The sequence below is a fragment of the Meleagris gallopavo genome, chromosome 21 (genome assembly GCF_905368555.1).
Source record: "Meleagris gallopavo chromosome 21, MGAL_WU_HG_1.1, whole genome shotgun sequence".
NCBI classification, from domain to species: Eukaryota; Metazoa; Chordata; class Aves; order Galliformes; family Phasianidae; genus Meleagris; species Meleagris gallopavo.
Genome location: NC_139424.1, coordinates 7,185,561 through 7,208,364, shown reverse-complemented (window position 1 = coordinate 7,208,364; position 22,804 = coordinate 7,185,561). Strand labels below are relative to the sequence as shown.

Here is a 22,804-nt window from a genome sequence, read left to right as displayed (position 1 = left end):
CCACAACCTTCAGCTCCAGACCCGCGGCTCCTTTCGCCATCCCCGACTTCCCCGCCGTTTCTGGACCGAACCCAAAACTTTCCGTTGGAAGGCAGCAGACAAAGGAACGGCCCTTCGCCCCCCCCCCCTCACAGCGAACCGGGGCCGGAACCCCTCCGAACCCCCGCAGCTCTCAGCTCAGCACGGCGGGCCTCACCCCAGGCCCCGCCGCTCACCGGTGCGTTTCCCTGCCCGCCATCCCCGCTCCTCTCATCTCCCCCCCCCTCAGCGGGACGCGCGGAGCTGAAGCAGCGATGCCGGGCGGAGCGGCGGCCCACGCCGCGATGAAGGGACGGGAGGAAGCGGCTGTGGCGCAGCTCGATCCCGCCGACCCCGCTCCCGACCTCAGCTCTCGGCCCACCGCCCCGCCGCACTCACTCGCCGCTGCGCGGCCGCCTTCGAAACGCGTCCCCAGCGCAGACGGAGCGCGGCCGCAGACGCGCACCAGGCAGCCCCGCAGCGCCCTCCCCCTCCCACCGGCGTCGCCCCCTTATAAGAACGCCCGCCCACCCCCTCGGCCACAAGTGGCATCACCGCCGACCAATCGCCGCTCGCTGGCACATAGCAACAACCCGCCGATTGGTTAGATACGGCCGCAGCCCATTTTTTCCTCACCAATCGAAGCGCGGGGCAGAGGGGCGCTCCCGCCCCCCCCCCTCCGTCTCGGACACACACACAGACAGACGCACGCAGCGCTCCCCCCGCCCCGCCGCCGTCGGGCTCGCGCAGGCAGCAGCTGGGCGGCGGCAGCCAATGGGAGCGGCGCTGGCGGTGCCGGCGTGCAGCGCGGAGGGGGAATAACAAACAGCGCCGCTTCCTCTTAAAGGCGCAGGCACACGGGCTCCTCCCAACAGCCCTGAGGCCTTTTAGTACTGATCGTTGCCTGATCCGGGTTAACGTGATAAACCTGGAGAAGGCCAATTATTCAGGAGACGGTGACGCTGCCCCTCTGAAAAGACGTGTCTTTAATGTTGCTAGTCGATGTACCACGGCAGCACTGAGATGGGAAAAAGCACCAAATCCCTCCTGTTAACTCAAGGCTTTTAGTGCTGCACAGTACTTAAATCGGTCGCCATAAGATCTGTTAACAGTCTCTGTCAGCGCTCACAAATTCTGTTTGCAGCTGATGCCGCTGGCCTTGTGAATCGAGATGCTTCACTCGAGCACGCCTCAGCTTCTTCAGTTATACAACGAAGGCACCGCAAACCTTTTCAGACAGCTCAAAGCAGCACCTTCAGGTACGGCAGATCAAAGAAAGACGCTTTCAGCAGCCAGGAGCGAAAGGTTTTTCCCCACTCGCAGCACCAACGAACACGCAGACGCTGCTCCCGCTACGCCGCACCCTCCGTAACCAGCGCGGAGCCGCCAGCAGCTGCCCGGTCCTGGGGGGCTCCCGCGGGGCTGCAGCGCCCCCTGGCGGTCTCCAGCGCTACGACAGGGGCGGGTGGGAGCGCTGGGACACGAAGGGCAGCCTGGAGCCGGGTGTCAGGGAAGCCGCCTCCCATCGGCCTGCCCAAATTCTTCTCAAGTTACTAAATGCTGTTGCTTACAAAAAGCCTGCTTCACCTCTTAGCTAACACAGATCCTCGAGGCTCTACGCTTGACCTTAATACCCAGCACTAGATGTAAATCAATGGCAACCCCAGCAGTAAAGCTGCAGCTGTACTTGGAGGAGCAGAGGAAATATTCATCAGCTTATCACGAGGAAAAGCACTTTGGCATCAGTGCTGTGCTTACAGCAGGCCATCACCTAAGGACACACAACCTGCACAGAAGTTTGCTCTCACGATGCTATCCAGCAGCACCGACCACGTTCAAAACACTGCTGGTTATTTGCTCACCAGCAGCTCTCTCTCACCTGTCAGTGAGAGAGTTTTAATACCCCATAATATGCTGATCACATTCTTTTTTCTCCATTTATGACCAAGCTTATCTTCTACCGCTTCTGTCTTCAAATGAACTGTAGATAAATCAAGCAGGAACTGATTCCAGAGGTTTGTTACCGAAGGCTCTGCACACGGAAGGCAGGCTTACCTCCTTTGCTGGTTTTCTTTAGCCACACATAGTGGCAGATGCTGTGGTATGGGAAAACCAAGATAAGTGCCAAAAGTTTCCAAATAGTTCAATGTATATAAGATACTTCTTTTTCTGAGCATCCGTCCAAAGGCCACTATCAAGATTTGGAAGTTTACTATGTTCTAAGCACAGTTTCATAACAGAAATCACACAAAGAATTCAGAAGGAAGTAGTATTTAGTTGTAGATCTTTTATGAGCAAAGATATCTGAATGTGTCACATTTCAAGAGCATCAATCTTTCCTTACAAGAAAAGAAAAAAAAAATATCACAGATTTTCAGCTAGAGAGGTCCAAAACTGTTTCTGCAGATTAAAAGTGCATGGAATACATGCATCATCCTTCATACATAACTTATTTTGTAAAAGATTGAGAACACAGTGCGTATTAAACAATACTTAGAGTTAAAATTACCCAAAGGGAAAAAAAAAAATCTCTCTTGGGAGACAGAGATTAACTGAACATCCTCCTGGACGGCTGAGCAAGACCTCAACAAGTGGTTTTCTGTACAAGTGGTTTTGAAATCACGTGGCAGGTTATGGAACATTCAAACAAGGCAAATCAGAACAAACATCCTACAAACTCCCTCAATTCCATGTTATTTTGTTACAGATAGTTACCGTGGCCTATTGTGCACAGGTTCCACACAATGCTGTCTGCCTCAAGAGATCAAACTTTAACTCCTTTACTGTGGTCCAAACGAGTGACTGAAGGAATTCAGCAGTTTTTTTCAGCACTGAGCCCCTGCTTTCCATGTATCTTATTTAAACTTCAGCTATTATGGAGCAGATTTATCAAAGAGAGCTCTGTATGAAAAGCACAGTCAAAAGTTACAGCAGACGTAGGAAGAGCAGTGGCTGAAGAATGTGTTGAGCATCTTTGAAGGCACAAGTTCCCAACACCACTGCTGCAGCAAAACAGGTAGCTTATCATGTAAAAATAAAGTCCATTTTAATAGCAGTGTTTTGTCAGTCAACGTAGAATAAAACAAAATAGTTTACTTATGCAGCGATGGGGAAAGCTTAAGAGAAAAAATGAAGTCATCGTGTGTCCCATGAGAGATCAAGTCCAGAAATCAAAAGTGGTTTTTAAAACTCAGCTATTCCTAGCGTAAGAGAAGTCCTAACTTGTGCTATTCAGTAGCATCTGATAAAACCAGAGTTGTATTTGTATCTCAGTGGAGATGTGCACACTGGAAATTGGACAGCAGTAAAACTGAGTAGAAAAAAAATGTATATACTGCACAAAAATGTAGGATCTGGAGCTATAACTGAATAGTAAACCAAATTCAAACAGAGAGGGTAGAAGCTTTTTCATTTACCTATTGAGATCCATATGGAACCTATTCTGAAACTATTCTGTGAATATTAGAAAACAGGAAGAAATATTGCTAGATTGATTATTAGCAGTTACCTGACCAGCATAACTGGTCTGAAGTGGAAACAAGAAGCACAGCACATGATAAATCATGTTATCCTTATTCCTATGAGCAGGTAGAAGTTACGTTTTCCTCTCAGCCATTCAGTATACAACAAGCCTGATTCAATTAAAAGGAAATTTAATCTACAGCCATCTTAAGTAGGCAGACATTGAGAAGGACACCAGTAACTCACTTGCCACCACTGTCACACGTTCAGTTAAAGTGTAAATGCAGTAATGTCTTCTGCTTCATCTGTAAGAACTCCTTGGAAAGGAACTTCCCTTCCCTTAAATGGACATTGCACAAACGTGATTGTGCACAACACAAATGAATATTATCCACTCAGATGGGCTTGGCATTCTACTACAGATGGGCATAATGAAATAGCAAAGATGCTCCATGATTACAGGGATGGCACAGCAGCCTTGCAGTGAAACAAGAGCCCTTCCAAGTCTGAGATGGGAAGGGAAAAAATTCATTGCTTTACAAACTTTTAGAATAATGAGTGTGTCTTGCAGTGAATATATCTCTTGTTCTGGCTACTGTGTTTGTTATTAAGTGATATAATTTTCACATGAAGGTCCATAAGGAATTAGATACTATCATCACCACACAACAGCTGTGTTCCAGCAGTACCACCTGATGACTGGGCTCTATACGTGTCAGTGTGAATAACTGAGCTAAAAGAGTCAAATTCTTTCTGAAAAACCCTAACATGACAACACCAAAACATAGGGGCATCACAGGCTCCAATGTGTCTGACACTCAGAGCATCTGTTCAGAGGGGCAGAACAGCACTCAGCTTCTAAAAATACATTCCTATCCTTCCCCATCCATGACACTTGGGGATTCCTGGCTTTTGCTGGTAAAATTACTTCTGAGTCCATGCCCATAGACTTCATCAATATTGAATGTGGAGAAAAAAAGACTAAAACTTACAGGCATCCTAGACTGATAGCTGCTCCTTTTACAGGCATATATATATATATATCTGCTTTGGGTGAATTCATTTAAAACAAACCTTTTACGTTGTTCCTAAAACTCCTGACCAAATTTAAAGTCTTCTTTGGTCCCTCATCCAAAAAACAGCTTCCCATTAATCGAGCCAAGAGGTGCCAGAACTGTGAAAGTGCAGAAGACTCCTAAAAACATTGGTTTCCTTTGGGAAGAGAGTGTTTCAAAGGAAGTGTAATCTATACCAAGTGCAATCTTCCTCTCTGGGCAGCTCACTGCTGCCAGGCCACGGCAGCCTGACAGGAGCTCAGAACCAGGGGGAAACCCAGATCCTTGCAGAAGAACTAAGCGAGCTCAGCAGCAAGCTGAAATGCTGTGTCTGGACCTTGGCCAGTGAGTCACTGTATTACCAGCACATCAAAAAGAAGTCTAAATACAGCTGTAACTGAAGCTCAACATTCTTATCAGTAACAATAATTGAGGAAACCTACACTGACCAAGTGGGTTAATTTTGGTTTGGAAAAAAAAGAGGAAGAAAAAAGTGACTGCTTTTACTACACTTCACAGGCTGAACTGTCTGGCTGTCCACAGATTCTGCTTTCTGTTTCTCCTGTGCATTGTTTCTCTTTCTCACCCTTCAAGTTATCCGAAAAGTAAAAGCAACACAAGCAATACATACACAAAAGGTACACTTTCAGAAACCCTTTAGCTTCTGTACACTAAAATATAACTGGAGTAACTGACGTGTCTTGACATCTGCTTAGGAACACGTGTGACTGATAAAACAACACTTATTATCTACAGGTATCCTATCCAGCAACTTTCTTCTTAGTCACAACTATTAGTGAAGTGCACCTTTGCTACATGATCTATTTACAAACGTAAACTATGTAATTAAAGTCTTAAAATAAATAGACAGCCTTTACATTAGGTTGCAACCTGACAAGGTCAAGAATCACCTTCCCAACAATGTGATTTGTGCACGTTGCTCAACTTCTTTTTGATTAAATTCCTTGGCTCCATCTGTCCTGCAAAGTCTTCCTTGTTTTCCTGTCTTTACACAGGATAGTTGTGTAAAAACTCCTTGAGCTTTGTTGGATAGTCTGTCATGACTCCGGTTGCTCCCAGATCGAATGCTCTCTTGTATTCTTGTTCTTCGTTCAGTACCCAAATATATACCTGCAATACAGAAAGACCCATTATTACAGGAAATACTCAAATAAAGAGTAGTGACTGCTGACCTAGATTGTTTTGTGTGTGACAGAGATGATGCCACACGTATTAAAACCATTACACTGTGATGCCAAAACACACAAATGTATCCTTCTTCAAAGGCAAACAGTGTGTGGGAAGACATTTTCTGGCTGAATTCAACTCCAGTGTTACCCAAATCTTCAGGCTCTCCAAAAGTCAAGAAAAGCCCCAATCAGGAAAGCAGCTTTGCACATTTTGTAGCTCAAGTTTGTCCACCCCCCACTCTTCCCCCAGTCTAAATAATGAAGATTTGCTTCAGGTTATGTAGCTCTACAAAGGATTTGAACTGAAGTAATCCTCACAGAAAGGAACAGAGAACATGAACCCATCTTAAGGCCACGTCTGCCTTGTTCAGATTCTCCCCAGATCCAAAGCAGATTTCCTCTAGCTTTGCCACACTGTACCTGAATGCCCCGAGCAGTGAGGTGATCAAAAAGTGCTTTCCTCATTAGCAGCCTGCAGAAAAGAGAAAGATATTTGTTCAAGAACAAGGAGCATAGATGGAATTTGTAACATCAATTGATGTTCTGTAATACAATTACCACAGAGCATTTAGATTCAATGGTTTCCACAAGAAAGTGATTACAAACTCAACTACAGAAAGCTTGAACAACTCAAGCCCACCTAACATTTCCAGGCTGAATTAATGATGGGTATTTGTATCAGTGTTCTGAAGATCAAACCCTTGTTTCCTGCACAGACACTCCAGTATCATGACCAATGCATCAATCCTTTTGCCTTCAGATGAGATTTTTGTTCCTCACATCAGATGAGAGAACTCTCCTGATTTGCCACTTAATAAAGCAAATGGATGGCAAACCCAGAAGCAGCAGCAGACGCTCCCTGCGTCTTCTAAAATTGTCCAAGTTCCCTCTGAAGCACAAATAGCCTTAAAATGCAACACACTCTGTGTGAGCCAAACAGCATCTCCTCTGACAACATCAGGAAGCAGTCACAACCTTGTGAAACACAGCAGAGCTGTGCTGTGCATCTGCCTGCGTGGCAAACAACTGAACACGCACTCAAGTATTTTCAGTCACACTGGAATACTCTGCACTGTTACCTCAGTAAGTTCCTGCGTGTGTGCACGAAAAAAATAAGTATACAGGAACATAAAGGAAAGATCTGAATATGACTTATGCTGCACTGACAAAAATGCTAGGAGAATCTGAAAGAAATGACAGCCCAAGAAATACTTGTCGCCATCATTTGCTCTTCGCTGCTTAAGCCAACTGTCAATACTGAAACTAAATATGATAAAACATTTAATAAGGTTAAAATCTTACGTGTCAGCTAGCCAGATAATAAATTTCTGGCTTCTTGACATCTTTTCTGGTTCTTTCAGTCTGTTGAGGAAGAGAATAAAAAATTAGCAGAGCAGTGATTAAAGTACTGAGATGTTTCTGCAAAAGAAACGTGAAGAATTAGTCCTGCAGTTTCTCAGAGCAGTAATTTCCCTCTGACTTCAAGACAGTGACTTAGAATTGGGTTACAGAAGAGAAATGTGCCACACTTAAGAGGAGCAGCAGAGCTGGGTGTTACATTTTCAGTGTAGTATGAGAAACAAAGTGCATGGGAAATCTCAGATCTACCCTGGTACTGACTTCTCCTTGGCCTTAAACTAATTTGTTCTGTTCCCATATCTAGGAAAGAAGAGTGCAAAAACCTTACTTGTCCAGCACTGCAACATACTGCTATCTGGATGGCACCAGCCCACCAATCTTTGCAGGAGATGCTACCAAGCACTGATGTGCACAAGGATCCCACACTAGCAATAGTTTAACTCAGAGCTGGCTAGAGACATGTTAAAAATAGAGGATCATAAAATTTGCATAACTTTCACTTATGAATACCCAAAAGAAGCTGACCTAACAGGAAATAAATACTATTTGTTATCATCTGGGATAGGACTATCAAGATGCTGAGCATATTCTTTACAATCACCCTTTCCACTTAATGGACAGAAATGAACGGATTGACTTCTACCTATGCAAGGGAAGCATCACTACAAAACTTTTAATATGATATGGTCAAACCACCAGAACACTGAGAGCAATGGAGTCACCACTCCAGTCATCGATTGAGATAGGTCCCAGTGTCCCTTTACTCCTTCAGGAAACGAAAATTTCAATAACTGGGAGCCTCCTGTCTCTCCAGTCTGAAGTAAAAGCACTTCTTCCAACAGAACTGGACTCCTTCACTGTAAGTTGTGACACAGCTCCTTCAGAATGTACCACATCACTATCTGCCTAACTGCCTATGCAGTGTATTTCCCTTGGAGATGTTCCACTTCACTCTTTGTTCATGGCTCAATTTAATGCTCGAGCTGCCATGATCACCCACTTGTTTTACAGTTATTTCAGTGGGGCACCCACCAACCAACTCCAACTCACTTGAGGATGATGGAAGGCATGGGGATTTCCAAGAATTCTTCCTTGAAAGGAATGAATGGCAGCAGACCAGTGTAGAAGAGTCCCAGAAGCAGAAGGACACGTTGCAAACAGAAGATGATGGGAATGTCAGCATTCTGCAGGAACCAGGAATGAACAATTATACTTCACTGTGGTTAAGATAACCATATCAGCTTCCCTTTGGGCTAGGCATAATTTAATTTACTTCTAAATTGTGTAATTTCTTAGCACAAAAAGGAACAGCAGTTTCAGCTGTAAAACAGCTTTATGCCAATATAAGTGAGTGGCAACTAATATCAAAACCCATTACTTTAATAAAAAGAAACATACAACAAGCACTCTATAAGAATTGCTTTTGCACCAGATGAATGATGCACAACCCTGCCAATAGGAGGTCCTGGCATAAAAATCATAAGATTCCATATATTACAGAACAATTAAGCTTTGTTCCCTAAGTGCTGAATTACAGAATATATGGGTGCTAAGCTCTTACAGTTTTTATTGTGCTTACAACACCAATGCAAAATTTCAGATCATTATTAAAAGGCTAGCATGGTTCCATCAGTCTTGATTTACGGGATGCTCTCTGTACATGTCATCACATAGCAACAAGAGGGCAAGAACAAAGCTCAGCTGGATCCACTCTTACCTCCTTAAGACACTTGGAAACCACCTCGTAATTGACATTCCCCCATACTGTCAAATGCTCTCGTTTATACTGACTCACCAACTCTGAGACCTGCAAGATAGAATCCAAAAAGCAGAAATCTAACATGCTTTCATTGACTATTACATGCAGAATAATTTAATTTTAATTGCTACTTTTTTACTACATAAGTCACCACAGGAAAGACAGATCTCCTACATCCTCTCCCATTGTAAGATAATTACACTACATTTGCATTCAGGACAAAGAGAGAAGGATGCCATGGGAGGCAGGGCCAAAGACCCTACTGTTGTCCAGATAGATGACACCAGGGGCTTTCCCTTGTCTGCTGACATGGTTAGATCTTGCACTAGATCTCTACATTATTCCAAATGTGGTGCAAGATCTAACGTGAAGGACACCAGCAGTCTGAAATCCATATTCTAGGAAGGCTTCAACTCCAAGAATCTCTTTTCTTTTGGAACTTCCACGTCCTCACACGAGGTTCAGCCTCACATCTTTACACGCACCTTCCTGATCAACACGTTGTTGTTCACTTTGATGTCAATGTTGACAGGAGTTTGTGGAAATGCCTCAAACACCTCCTTCAGGAGAGGGATGCGGTTATCTTTTCCCTCCGAGTGACTTTCTGGGGAAACAAGAGAATTGTTGCCACTGCGGCCGTTTATAACATACTGCAGGCAAAAGCTGAGATGTCAGAGCATTTGTTATCTTAGCAGTAAAAACTATGCACAGAAATAAGCACGTTTTCCAAATTCAATCAACCATCCAACGAAACAACACCACCAACTTCACCCATAGTTGTAATTAATTATGAAAAGCTCATTCCTGCAATGAAAACGCGCTGAGGTATTTTGATGTCTAGGTCCAAACTGCACAAGATCTAGTCATTATTTTTGCAACAGCAGGAATGCAGGCATCATTAAAACCAAGAATGAGCCAGCATGGGCTCAGCTGCCACACAGCAAATGCAAAAAGAAAAATCTTTCCTTCTAGGAAAATGCACCACGGAGCACTCCCTAAGCAGAGGGGACAGATGGTAAAATCCCCAAATTTTAATGTCTGAAACTGCTTGTGGGTCTATGCAACACCACACATCGCCAAAATGATTGTATCTGCTTTTTGACACTTCTCTTGTCCAGATCCTGATGGAAGCAAACACACACTTCTCCACTCCCTTTGCCAAAATAAGACACTGACAGATGGAAAATGAGTTACCAAAACTGCAAACCCAAACAGCAAAAGACAAAAACTCACCTTTCTGAAAGGCGACATCCAACTTGCAGAGATATGGTGGAAGTTCCTTAAAGGGAAAAAAAAAAACAACACACCACTAACTTAAATGCAGAGATATAATCAGGACTCTTCTTGAAAAACACAAATATTCATAAGCCAGGTAAGCTACCTTTAAAGACAAAATTAATCAATTCTATTTCTTGCCTAAAAAGCAACTGTGCATTTTGTTCATTCATTTTTGGAGCTCTGCTACCTGCTGCTGAATGAGGCAAAGTGTGTCCAGACACCCCCTAAAAACCGAGAATTCCACTTATATTGGATGGAAAGGCAGTCCAGCAGAGCAGTGCAGTGGGATTCCTCTTCCAGTTTGCCCATCAAGTAGCTGGTTATAGGATAACTTGTTAGCTAAGCTTCCTCTCCTTAGGCTCTGCATGCACACACAGCCTTCCTGCCCACCCCAACCATTCTACAAACACACTCCTAAGCACCACTGAGCACTAAGATGTTCCTCCAACTTACAGAGTACTTGAGGTCAGATATGTTGACATCGACTCCTGTCGATCTCTTCAGGTTCTCATCATGGGACACGACCACTTGCTCATCTTTGGTCAGGTGACAGTCCAGCTCCAGCATGTCTGTTCCTATGTTAACAGCACTGGAAGCAAAAAAAAGTCTGCCTTGAAGCACACATGTACATGTACAGGTCCAGGCCTAACATGTGTGTGTTATTCAGCTGAACTAATCTCAGTGAAGGCACTTTGTCTGCTTTATGATGAAACAAATCCTCACAACTATACTGCCAAGCAAGGAACAAATAACTCTATTGCAGCAGAAAGGTGATGCAAGAATAAACAAAGCACTGTGATTCAGAGCTGGGATTTGGACTGGGAGCTTTGGCACTTTGTTGCAACCTACCACTCAACATATAGCAATATCACAGTTTAATGGATCATTGGCTCTACAGCTCTGTACCAATGTGAGATCTGTATCTCCACAGAGAATGCTCCAGATTCAGTAAAACGTGTTCTGACTGAGATCAGGTTGTAAAGCAGAACACATTTGCAAACGAGGACGGCAGAGTTCTTTGCTCGTTGAAGTTCAACCATGGCACACAGCAAGGCCTAATAAAACACAACGTATAGATTTTGTAAATGCTGAGCTGACCAGGAACTTCCACTGCTGTAAACACGGCGTTTAAAACCCTTCTCTAAACCAAGCCTGATCATAAAAGAAATGGAAATGAAGCAAGATAAAAATATCTGGAGAGTTTACTTAGCAGCTTCCTGTCAGGACAACACTAACCTCCACTGCAATGAGGACAGCTGTGTCTGTGAATGAACTGCTGGGTTCTCTTTTGTGCCAGAGCCCCAGGTACTTTCAGACAGTGCAGATGTCTTCTTTAGCTTAACAATAATTATTCTAAAATCTCAAACCACCACAGAAGCATTCACAGCATACGATGGTAAGAGCCCAACGAGTCCACAAGGATGTTTTTAACCGCTTTGGCACAAAGAACTAATTGCTCTCCAGAACGCAGTGGTGCTATTTGCAATTGGCAGCTGTGATCTGTTTAAAACTGATCTGGACCTCAGATGTGTTACTGTATGACAGTAAGGTAATTAAAGTGGTCAGAACAGAAGCAGTGTTATCACACAGCACGATCAGAGTCCCAGGACAGTCCTTAACAGAGTTTACCTCTGAGAATTAAATACAAATAAGCTGTGGCATAACTTTTCTTTTTCAGAGCTCCGTCCATATTAAACCAGTGTGGTACTACATCACAATTAAGACACGGTTGAAAAAGCAGCACTTTCTGGAAAGTGTCGTAGCAGAGTTGGAGAGAGGCAGGCCAGCAGGAACCAAACACACAGCTCTGCTCGGCTTCCATGGAGATAGAAAAGACTGCAGCACTTTCAATGGCACTGTTTGGATGGGGAAGCTGGCACTGCTCTGCCTGCAAGGCACTGTGCAGACTGCTGAGCCCACTCTGAGCAGTTAAACCCAAACAGCAGCCCCAAAGGAACAAAGAGGAGCCCACATAATTTGGTTGCTGCTCTTTGGCAGCTGTGGTTTGAGATGTGCTGCTTTTCCAAGGGCTTTTGAGAATGCTGTTAGAATGCACTGCTTCTTAAATGCTTGGAGGCTTAAAGGGCTTTCCAGTACCAACTCGATTGCAAACCCGTAGATAAGAGGCTTTCACACATTGTGCAAATGAATTATGTGTGTGTGGGGAGAAAACATAACTCAAACCTTCCTAATAGCTTTACAGATGGTATATTAAGTTCATTAACGTTAAGACTTCAGTCCTCGTGGGAGATGAATTCTTAACCTTCTGTACAGAGGAGGGAACTGAACACCATTAAACCACAGAGTATGGAGAGCAGTGCATTCAGCAGCCAAAATTCAGATGACCCGAATGGCAGCAGCACATGGGTACCTGAATCTGAAATACCTTCTGAGAAGGTAAAAAAAGCGTATGGTACTACTTACAAAAATAGCTTCAAAATGATAACCCAACAGACGTAAATGTCCATCACACCTGGAAGCACCACTGTTTAATTTGCTGGAAGATGAAGAAATGAGACCCCAGATTTCCCCATGTGAAATTAGAGCTGAAATTAAGCAACCCATGCAAGTCATGCACAGTGCTGTAACCCAAACTGGTGGAAGTCAGATCATTAGTGATTACTTCACTCATTAAAGACAATGAGGACGTCACAGATACAGACATACAGGTTCCGTTTGTACTCACTGGTGAAAGGCTGCCATCGTGTTTTCCAGGTTCTCCCCAGCACCTATAAAAACAAGAACAGGCACTGAAACCTTTTCCTTCACCTCAGTAGAGGAAAGAAATACAAAGGTGTGAGATTAGAAACATATTTTGAGGAATTAGGATGAAGACATTAGGAGGAATTAGGATGAAGAGATGGCGGGGGGGAAGCCAAGGCTGTCCCCTTGGATCTGCATACTTTGAATACACAAATGAGAGCATTTATTTTAGCAAATGTAGCACCTCTTCTGTCAGTGCTCCTGAAACAGCACCGACCTGTCAGCAAGGGGCAATGCTGCTGGCAGAGAGGGGTCTCACACACGGGGAATGAAGCACATTAACTCCAGTGGAGAAAAGAAAGGAGAAGCCAATTCATTCCTTTCTCTGGCAGAAATAAACCCTGCAACTTGTTATTCTTTACATAAAAACCTTTGAAGCATCAGCGTGGTGACTGCAGGAAGCTACAGGGAACCACGAGGAAGGATATTGATGCAAATCCTAACTACTCTGCAGCGAGGAGGGATAGGCTCTGTAAACAGCAATTATAGGAGCTGCAGCGAGGCCCTGCCCATTAACGAGGCCGTGTCAATACTCATCTAAGTCTGTGTTTAGCCAGTAAAGCAACGCAATTCTACGTGCATCCAACCAGCAATTTACAGCTGTTTTCATTGGGTTACCTGTGCTGGTAAGCTTACAGAGAGGCTTAACCGACAGAATCCAAATGACCAAACCTCTGTGGTTTAACATACGGTAAATCCACTGCAACTTCTGCAGTTTGGCATTCAGTGATGTTTTATGAAGTTTGGCTTTAGCGTTAGGAAGAGGTGGAGTGGTAGAAGTGACACAGGGATAAGGAGAGCGTGAGAATCCCATCTGACAACACTGATAAGTGCCCAACAGATGGGAAAGCCCCGCACAGCACACAGATTATTAGTTATAAATTAACTACAATTAAAAAGCTTTAGATAACTTATGAACTGTGACAACACAGCCCTAATATCCTGAGCTGGGAGAGAGGGAAAGAAAACTGCAGCCAGAATATTATCCCAACATTTATGGGCAGAAATGTACAAAAAGAAGACTTCTGATGACTCCTGTGACAAATTATGTGTTGGGCAGGGAGGAGTGGGGAGTCAAACCAGCTGGAAGCAAAAAGCCTGACTTGTGTTATGGGGAAGTGAGGAAAAGCACTCAGAGATCAGCTGAAATGGGAGCTGTACATCAGCAATATGGCTTCTGTAAACCACTCTCAGAAAAGGGAACTACAGCAAGCAAGCTTTGCAAGCATCCCTGTGGGACACGAATGACCCTCACTAAATCTGGTTTCTTCAGTACAAGCGAGACACGGATCTCCCAGAGAAGGGCTGTGAAAGTTAAGCAGTGAGAGATCCTTGGTTGAAAGCACTGGGATTATTGCCTGGGGGACAGAAGCTCAGGGAGATCTTATCCCCAGATACAAATACCCGAGGGGATGGAGGCTGAGCCAGCCCTGCCATGGGGCACCACTGAGATGTGATGAAGCAATGGGAACAGACTGAAACCCTGGGATTCACTTTAAGCACATGGTAAAAAAAAAAAAAAAAAAACAAAAAAACCTCTTTTTGGAAGAGTGATCAAACACAGGTTGCCCAGAAAGGCTACAGAGCCTCCATCCCTGGATGTACTCATCACTGGGCAAGGCCCTGACCAACCTGCTGAGGGTGGTCTTGCTTTGAGCACAGGGTTGGACACAGAGACCTCCAGAAGGTCCAACCCACAACTGCTAAATGAAAATACGTACCTGCTCAGTGGGAAATCACTGAGACACGTTCCAACTTCAACCACTCTGCCATTCCATGACATCTCCCACAGGCTGACACACGTCTGAGAATGCCACCTTGGTCAAACAACAGCTCTGCCATTAGGTCTGTGCAGACAGACGACTCCAGCACAGAGAATCAGGATCTCATTATTGACCCTGGCAATGAGCAATTTCAAAACTACGCCAAAAGTAAAGAAATAACTCAGGGATGCATCCACAGAGGAGCTATGAACTGAGATAAGAAAGCTCCTGTATGAAAGAGGTCTCCAGTGAGGAACCATAAACTTAGATAAGAGAGTCCTGCGTGAAGAAAGAAGCCAAACCAAAGCATGCAAAGCCTCACCTCAGGGAGGAAAAAGTCAAACAAGCGTTACCTTGAGCTCTGCAGTCAACTGAAGCAATGCAATAAGGAAACCTGACACTGCACGTAAAGCCGCAGCACGAGGAGCAGCAGAGTCCCACAGGAATCCATCCTGAGGTAAACACTGCAGGGTATGAAATGTAAGCAATCCTCAGCCCCGTGGCAGGCGATGAGCAACGCTGCCCAGATGTCACTCGGGCTTTATTTCCACCCAGGTGCACCTGTGCTGCTCACACAGACACGGGGCAGCTCCGAGAGCCGGACTTTGCCTCCAAGCACCCGATGAATAATGCTCCCTTTAGGGAAAGCTTTCCTGCCCTTCTCGTGGCACCCAGTGCTCCGTCGGAGGCTCAGGGCTGTGTCTGAGCTGAGGCTGCAGCGCAGAGGCGTGAACAAAAGCAGATTAAGGAGGTCACACCGAGTGCCTGCAAAGTCACCCGCAAGTTTGCAATGGCTTCCCAATTAATGAAAGGGTGGTAATCAAAATTATCTGCCCAGCAGGAAATAAGCAGCAGACACGTGCCGAGCGAGGCGTGCTTTGTGCTATATTTAAGGTGATGAGTTATAAGAAGCTCAGCGTGTCCCATAAAGCAAATGAAAGAAATCCAAGCAGGAAAAGCTTTCAGAGCTCAGCTCCTCGTCGTGTGCTTTAATAACTCACAGGAAAGGAGAAAAGATGGAACCGCACTCAAAGCCCACACAAAGCACATCCAAAGCACTCAGCCTACGGCACCTCGCACCGAAAATAGGGCAAAACCCGAGGAGACAACGGCTGGTGTTTCTACCGACGGAGGTGTTTCTACCAACGGAGCACGGCCGGCGCTGACCCCCACCGGCACAGGACGAAACCTTCTCTGTAGTTTCCCCTTTGCAGAAGGTAGGGGGAAAAAAACAACCCCCAACCCAAAACTTTTGGGGTCTTTTAGAGGAGCGCTTTTACCACCGCGCTCATCCTCACTGCGGAGCGGCGCTGAGGGCCGCGGAGGACGGAGCGACCCGCACTGCCGGAGCGGGGATCGTCAGCGCAGCGCCCGGAGGAGGAAAAGCACCGCACGGAGCTGATCGCGGCTGGCGCTGGAAGATTAATTAAGCTCCGAAATGAAGCGGCGGTCAGCAGGTGGCACCTAAAATTAGGCGGGGGAGGAAGGCTGGGAGCGGCGCGCCGCGGGCACGGCTCGGCCGAGATCCGCACCGCCGGAGGAGCAGCGCCGAGCAATGCGGGACCCCCATCACCGCCCCCCGCCCCACTCACCGCCGCGGTGCGAGATGTGCCGGCATCGGAAGCGCTGCCGCTTGGGCCGGTGGAGCAGCCCAGGGCATTTGAGGAGCAGCGCCGAGGTGAGGACGTATCCTCCCAGCGTGGACAGCACGTAGAGCGTCGCCGACATCCTGCGCTCCTCCGGCCGCCCCGAGCGCGCACTCCGCCCGGCCGAGCCCGCCCCACCCCCGGCCCGGCCCTGCCCTGCCCGGCTTCCCGCGGGGCGGCGGCGTTGCGGGATCCGCTGCCACTGCGGCCGCGCAGCCGCACCGCTCCCTCCGCCCCCGGGCCGCGGGGAGGCGGCAGTGCGCAGGCGCGGAGCCCGGCGCTGGGCTTTGCGCGGCTCCGCGCTCGGCTCCCGGAGCGCGCTGCGAAATGTTAGCATTGCAAAGCAGGCAGTGGAACGATGCAAGCCTAATTGGAGACCAAGAGCGGGCAAATGTCATAAGGTCCCGCCGCTCCATCTCAGTCGAGTAGACAAGTCGTGATCTTTGGCTGTGCTCGTTGCTAAGCGTTCTCTAACAGTAACATAGAACGGCCTGGGTTGAAAAGGACCCCAATGCTCATCTGGTCGCCAACCAGCAGACCAAGCTGCCCAGAGCCACATCCAGCCTGATCTTGAATGCCTCCAGGGATGGGTCATCCGCAACCTCCTTGGGCAACCTATTCCAGTGCTTCATCACGCCCTAATAAGTGTTAGAAAGAGGAGAAGCATTATCACCCAAACATCAGTAGTACAGGCTCAGTGTATTGTGATAACCAGCTTTTATTTTTTTACATACAAAACCTGAATAAACAGAAAAAAAAAAAAAAAAAAAAAAATCGCTGTTTTCTTGGATTCCCTTCTTCACTTTGCCCTTAATTCCAGTCTGTGTTCCTGGGAAACGCAGTGGGAGTCACAAAATCAGTGATACCCACGAATCTAAATCCATAATTTGGATTGGGGCCGTCTTTTTAAACTCAAACCCATTTCCCAGAGCACTCCTTACTGAGTCATCGCTTTCAGTATTCCTCGGAGAACTTTGTAACTCATCAGTTGTTGGCTTTCCTTTGGAGGGAAGCACGGCCCACGCTCCGTCACGTACGCATAGGGAAACCTGAGCACCCACAGCCCGTCCGATGGAAGCGTGATTTCCTGCTTCTCAGGGTAGAACACAGGGCAAGGTGGTGGCCCGGGTTGAACCTGAGAAGAAGAAGCAAATGAGTAGATCGTATAAATCACCATCAGAATCATAGAACGGCCTGGGTTGAAAAGGACCCCAATGCTCATCTGGTTTCAACCCCCTGCTGTGTGCAGGTCGCCAACCAGCAGACCAGGCTGCCCAGAGCCACATCCAGCCTGGCCTTGAATGCCTCCAGGGATGGGGCATCCACAGCCTCCTTGGGCAACCTGTTCCTCTGTGCGAAAAATGAAGACTTAAGAGCCAAATGAATCCAAGGAAGTCTACTAAGTCTTGCCTACAGTCAGAATCTCACCCACTTCAGCAGGCTGCAGGAAACCACTGTGCCACTCACTTCTGTGAGCCACCACAGGCTTCCAGCATAGGCAAGATGCTGGATTTAAGGCTGCAGCTCTCAATAAACCACAAGCCCACCTCCCTCCAGGCAGTACTAACCACCACATTAATGGGACTTCAGTGCTGTAGCACAGAGACACCTGAGCTGTTACTGAAAGCCAAGTGAAGGACGTCAGCAGCACTTACTCTAGGTCATCTATAAGCCATATTAGAAAACTGAGAAGGCCTTATTCACACGAGGAACTGATGCATGGAACTTATAATGCATAGCATAGCAAATTTTCCAAATATTTTTACACTCTTAGGAGTCGTAAGGTGTCATATAGATGCAAGCTGGGAATAAGCAACAAAATGATGCCAGCAGAAATAGAGCCTTCAGTTCTTGCCTCAGTTTCAAAGCTGATAAATTGCTTACTACATCTCTTTTCTTCCACTTCATTCCACCTTCCTCTAAAAGGATAAACTGAAATGATCCCTGTGGAGCCTGATGGCTTTCACAAAAACATTAGAAATCAGTGAGACAGGAGGATAAGAACAAAATTAAGTATCTGTTAAGCTAAACTGCATGCTTTTATATTACTGCTGGAATTCTGGTGTTGATTCAAGTCTCAATTAGCATTCTTCCTTCACTTCTAACAGAAACAGTTTCCTATCTGAGTAGTTAAATGTATCCCATCGTAGAAGTGAGTTCCACTGTCAGCATTAAGGAACTTTTCCAACACAGGGAAAAATCCCCAGCACCCTTTGGCTCCCACTTTGTGCCCTCTGGCCCCGCAGTTAACGCTGCAGCACTCAACCTTCGCTCTGCAGGTAACAGGCTCCATTCCTTACCTGAGGTGTCAGTGTTATTTGCAGCGGAGCGTCGGGAACCACCACGAAGAGTCTCATGAACTGAGCATAATGGGGCTTGAGTCCCCGTCCCTGAGTCGAGGACAGGATGTAGAGTGGCATGTCAGAATTGAGGGCTTTGATGGCGGACTCCTTCGGCCCCCCTCCCATCACTTTCATGACCTTATCAGGCCCTGAACACATGAACCTCCTTCCACGTGCATCTTCATATTCAAACCCTACGAAAGCTCGAGCTATGTCATCTCTCCGTCTTCCTCTTCCCATCACAACTGCACTTCTTTTTGCAGGAATAGCCTTGTTAGGAGCAGGCCAGGAATTGGTATCTAAGTCTCCTTCGTCCTCAGCTCTTGTCCTGATGACAATGTCCCAAGGCATTAAGTAGTTTGTTCCCGGGATGAAGCCTTGCTGGTCCAGGCCTGTGTGGAAGTTATAAGCCTTAGCAGGCCCCAGCTTAACCAGTGACCAACTGGAGAACTTTGGCAGAAGGCCTTTGGGGCAATTTGAATGGAGCATCCCAGGGAGGTACTCGACAGTGGATGCCTGGCGATCCACCAGGCTCGGCCTTTTCTCACTTTTGGACTCCCCACTCTGCCCCTGACCTTCTGCATTGTCCCCTCCTCCCTGGGCATCTGGTGGGTAGGTGCCCAAGCTGCCCGTTGACTGACCCAGGCTGAGGGCTAAGCTCAGACCTGTGCTTTCACCCTGAGTCTGAGGTTCCTTCTCTTTAAGTTTCTCAATTTCACCCTCTGGAGGAGCAGGCGATGCCTCATCCCTCGCAGGTGCTGGATCAGGTGTGCTTGGCTGAAATATGGGAAAATTGATGTGCTCCAGTTTCCCGCAGCATTTTTCTTCCAGCAGCTATGAAAAACAAAACATGGTTAACTTTCCAACTTGTCACTGACACAGGAGAGTTCAGTCAGACCGTTCAGGAGGTACAATTCAGGCTCAAAAGATCTGTGCTATGCGAGAATCAAAACAGCAAATGGAGGACAGTCTAAGCATGATGGATTTAAAACAGACTATGTGCAATTAGCATGCAGTGGAGAAGACTTTAATTGCCCCCTCAGCCCATCGTGCTTCCAGGCACGTTTTCCCTAAGCAACATTTACAAGTTGATAAGGTTAAGAGGACACTGATTTGTGGTCCCTTCAGAAAACAGACTGTTGATGATGCAAAAACACCGCATGAAGCAAAAATAGACACTCAATAATTACCTGGTAGAAGTCATAATTAGCTGCTTTGATGTCAAAGGGATCATCACGAGGAGCTTGTTTTCTTCCACAGTTACAGGCACCAGTGGAACGAGCCCGGCTGTTGTGGTACAGGATTGGGGGATTTCTGTCTGCTTCTGGCTTTTCCCCTAGAAGCAAAATCAATCAGATAAAATGCTCACTATTTCTAGAGACTCCCTGATTCTCTTCATCCATTGTCTCTTCCTTGCTATTTAGCTAACAAAACCAGCAAATCCTTTTCTCTTTCCTCCCTGGTATGGCAAAGTTCCAGTGTAGATTACACCTTTAAACTGTATCATCTTCGCTTTTAGAAACTTCTTGCAAGGCATAAATAGTTCTTCTGCCTGCAACACTTATCTCTCTGTTTCCATCCCTTGATTGCACTCAGTCAAGCTGGGTAAAGGGAGGCAGAGAGCAAAGAACTTTTCCCAAAGAACTTTTTTATCCCCTGTATCTCCTGTTAGAAGAGCTCCAGTGTAACACCTCCAATTAGCAATGCAGAATCAAAGTTATCACTGAGCAGGCTTGCTCCTAAACTTTACTTAATGCGAGTGGGGCGGCGGTGTCTGTTTTAAATAGAATTCAGAGGACACAAAAGGCATAAGGACATGAGAATTGTTACTGGACATTACGTCTCTGTAACACTGACAGCATGAAACAAGGCCTTACCATCTATAGCTCCTTCTATAGCCTGGTCCTGTGCATTGCAATTGCACTGTATGTGCTCCCACTATCTGCAACACACTGCTCAGAACACAGGGCCTGAATTGGCCATTGAAGCTAAAGGCGTTTTAAAGTAGGTACAAAATTAAGCAGAGAGAACCAATCACAAATGAGTTTCTTTACCTGCTTTGGGGAGCAAATGAAACTTGTGCACGCAGTGCTGGTCAGTTAAACTTCGTTCCTCACAAAGCTGGTGCCCGTTGCTCCAGAACTTGTAGCAGTCCTCGTTCAGCTGCATGGCATACTTGTGGAAGGCTGGGCCGCGGGCGTGCTGGCTGTACACACGCAAGGCCTGGGCCAGCTGATTCTTATGGACTGTCATGGTGTAATTGTGGGGCAGGTTTGACTGATAGGCACTGTGGGCCATGGGGAGGGCTTTCTGGCAACGGTTTTCAGAGAACTTGGTGTCTATATCTAAATAGCCTTCCAGAACTTTGATGCTGCCCATGATTTTCGAGCTCAGTTCACCAGTGAGTGAAGTCGGGTCATCATCTTTACCTTCGATGGTCACTTCGTACAGCTTTAGAGCTGCAGCAACCCACTTCTGGTAGGTCGGGAGCTCAAAGTGAGAGGGCTGCGGGTTCCTGCCCACGCTGTCATCGAAGCCCTTCTTGCTGAGCACCAGCTCCACGTGCTGCCACAAGAACTCCTTCAGGGTACAGTCCACCAGCTGCCCCGAGGAACTGGAGCTGCTGCTGCTGCTCTCTGCATAGAAGGAGAGCTGCTGCCTGCCGTGACGCATCATCTGGTACCTCCGAGGTCCCGACAGGGTGGGAGCCAGCAGGGAGTCCGTCTCCCTCATGGTGCAGTTGCTCCTGAGCTGATCGAGAAGCATGGCCACGGGGTCCTCCCCGTCCTGCGCCCCTCCGGCCACGATGTACACGAAGGCCTGGTTAGCAGGCACGGTGAACAGGCAGTTGATGCTCTGGTTGGTCAGCACCCTGCTCTTGCGGAAGATACGGTAGATCTGGTCCTCCAGGGCGTGCTGCAGCCTCCTCTTGGGCGAGTGCTTCTTGGGGGGGGGCTTTTCCAGGTGGCCGCAGGGGTCCTGGCCCCTGCCCGGAGGGGGATCCACCTTCAGGGCCCCGTTGAGCTGGAAGAGGAAGAGCAGGCGCGGCGGGCAGGGCCTGCAGTTCAGCTTCCACTCCTTGCCCACGGGGCAGTCCTTGATGGCGGCCTTCAGGGAGGGCAGCACCTTCTGCCGCAGCCCATCCAGCGCCCTGAAGACGCGGTCGTAGGTGATGTCGAAGGAGCAGGTGGGGTGCACCAACAGCAGGATGTGGCACACGGAGAAGAGGTAGAGGAGGCTGAGGCAGTGCAGTTTCTCCTGGTGCTTCCAGAACTCGTGCGCTTCGGCGTGGGGCAGCGGCGCTCCGGGGCCGTTCTCCCGGCTCTCGGCCGCCGCCAGGTCCCCGCACGCCCGCAGCAGCTGCGGCGTATCGCAGATGGAGGTGAGCACCAGGTACAGCACGCGGCTCTCCTGGCTGTAGTACGCCTGCAGATGGTTGTAGTCCCTGCCGGCCGCCTCGCCGTCCCTCCCCGCGCCGCCTCCCGCCTCCTCGGCCTCCTCCCTCTCGAAGAGGGGAAACACCTGCCGGTCGCACACGGTGCTCACCAGGGCCGCTTTCTCCGAGCACAGCTGCAGCGCGGTTTTGCCGAAGATGCCCACCACGCACACCTCCTCCTCCCCCGGAGCCGCCGCGCCCGGCCCCGCCGCCGCTCCGCTCGCCTCGCTGCCGGCCAGCAGCAGCTCCCGCAGGCTCACCGGCCCCGCCATCGCTCCTCCCGGCCCCGCCATCGGCCCCGCGATTTGCCCCGCCATCGCTCCGCCCGGCCCCGCGCCTGCGCCGACGCCGCGCCTGCGCCGCCCCGCCCCGGGACCGCGAGCATTGAACGCGCGGCGGCTGAACCACGTGCGTTGCGGAACGAGCCGCGGTGACGGCGGTACACTGAGCTCAGCTTAACGCGCGGTCAGCCGCTTTGAAACGAGTTGAGTTCATTCCACGACAAGCAGTGCAGGAGCGGAGTGTCAGGCAGCGCTTCATCGTAGGGTATCTCAGAACTGCCGAGCATCACCGGTCCCAGGACGGCCCCGCTGCTCTTCCTGCTCCCACGAAGCTCTGGGGTGATGCTCCCAGTGGCAGAAGCCACGCAGGATGCGTGGCCAAGCTCTGGGAAAGCAGCCCGAGTGCGGCTGAAACCCAGTCCTTGTAAAGCAGGGCTTTGTCCCAAGGCCAC

General features: G+C 47.9%; 3 protein-coding genes across 5 annotated transcripts in view; all 3 read right to left on the bottom strand.

Moving 5' to 3' along the window:
- Positions 1–543, bottom strand: part of YPEL2 (yippee like 2) — a 30,407-nt gene extending 29,864 nt beyond the window's left edge. The window contains exon 1 of one of the 2 annotated variants that reach the window (XM_085240656.1): positions 418–543. The gene's annotated coding sequence lies outside the window, so the exon portion shown is untranslated. The remainder of the gene's footprint in view (positions 1–417) is intronic. The other variant, XM_085240658.1, reaches the window with a different exon arrangement.
- A 1,742-nt stretch (positions 544–2,285) lies between these two features.
- Positions 2,286–16,852, bottom strand: GDPD1 (glycerophosphodiester phosphodiesterase domain containing 1). 2 transcript variants are annotated; one of them, XM_085240642.1, is made up of 11 exons: positions 16,240–16,852; positions 15,001–15,111; positions 12,808–12,850; positions 10,575–10,710; positions 10,077–10,122; positions 9,329–9,447; positions 8,802–8,891; positions 8,135–8,268; positions 7,028–7,087; positions 6,146–6,197; positions 2,286–5,666 (listed from the first exon to the last, which is right to left on the bottom strand). In XM_085240642.1, the coding sequence occupies exons 1-11, from the start codon at positions 16,628–16,630 to the stop codon at positions 5,544–5,546; spliced, it is 1,305 nt and encodes a 434-aa protein (XP_085096768.1). In that variant the 5' UTR covers positions 16,631–16,852; the 3' UTR covers positions 2,286–5,543. The 2 variants fall into 2 exon arrangements, with proteins under 2 accessions (XP_085096768.1, XP_010720351.3); XM_010722049.3 differs by lacking the exon at positions 15,001–15,111.
- A 143-nt stretch (positions 16,853–16,995) lies between these two features.
- Positions 16,996–22,789, bottom strand: SMG8 (SMG8 nonsense mediated mRNA decay factor). The gene is made up of 4 exons (XM_010722167.2): positions 20,690–22,789; positions 19,826–19,971; positions 18,594–19,469; positions 16,996–17,428 (listed from the first exon to the last, which is right to left on the bottom strand). The coding sequence occupies exons 1-4, from the start codon at positions 22,386–22,388 to the stop codon at positions 17,231–17,233; spliced, it is 2,919 nt and encodes a 972-aa protein (XP_010720469.2). The 5' UTR covers positions 22,389–22,789; the 3' UTR covers positions 16,996–17,230.
- Between the last annotated feature and the right edge of the window lie 15 nt (positions 22,790–22,804).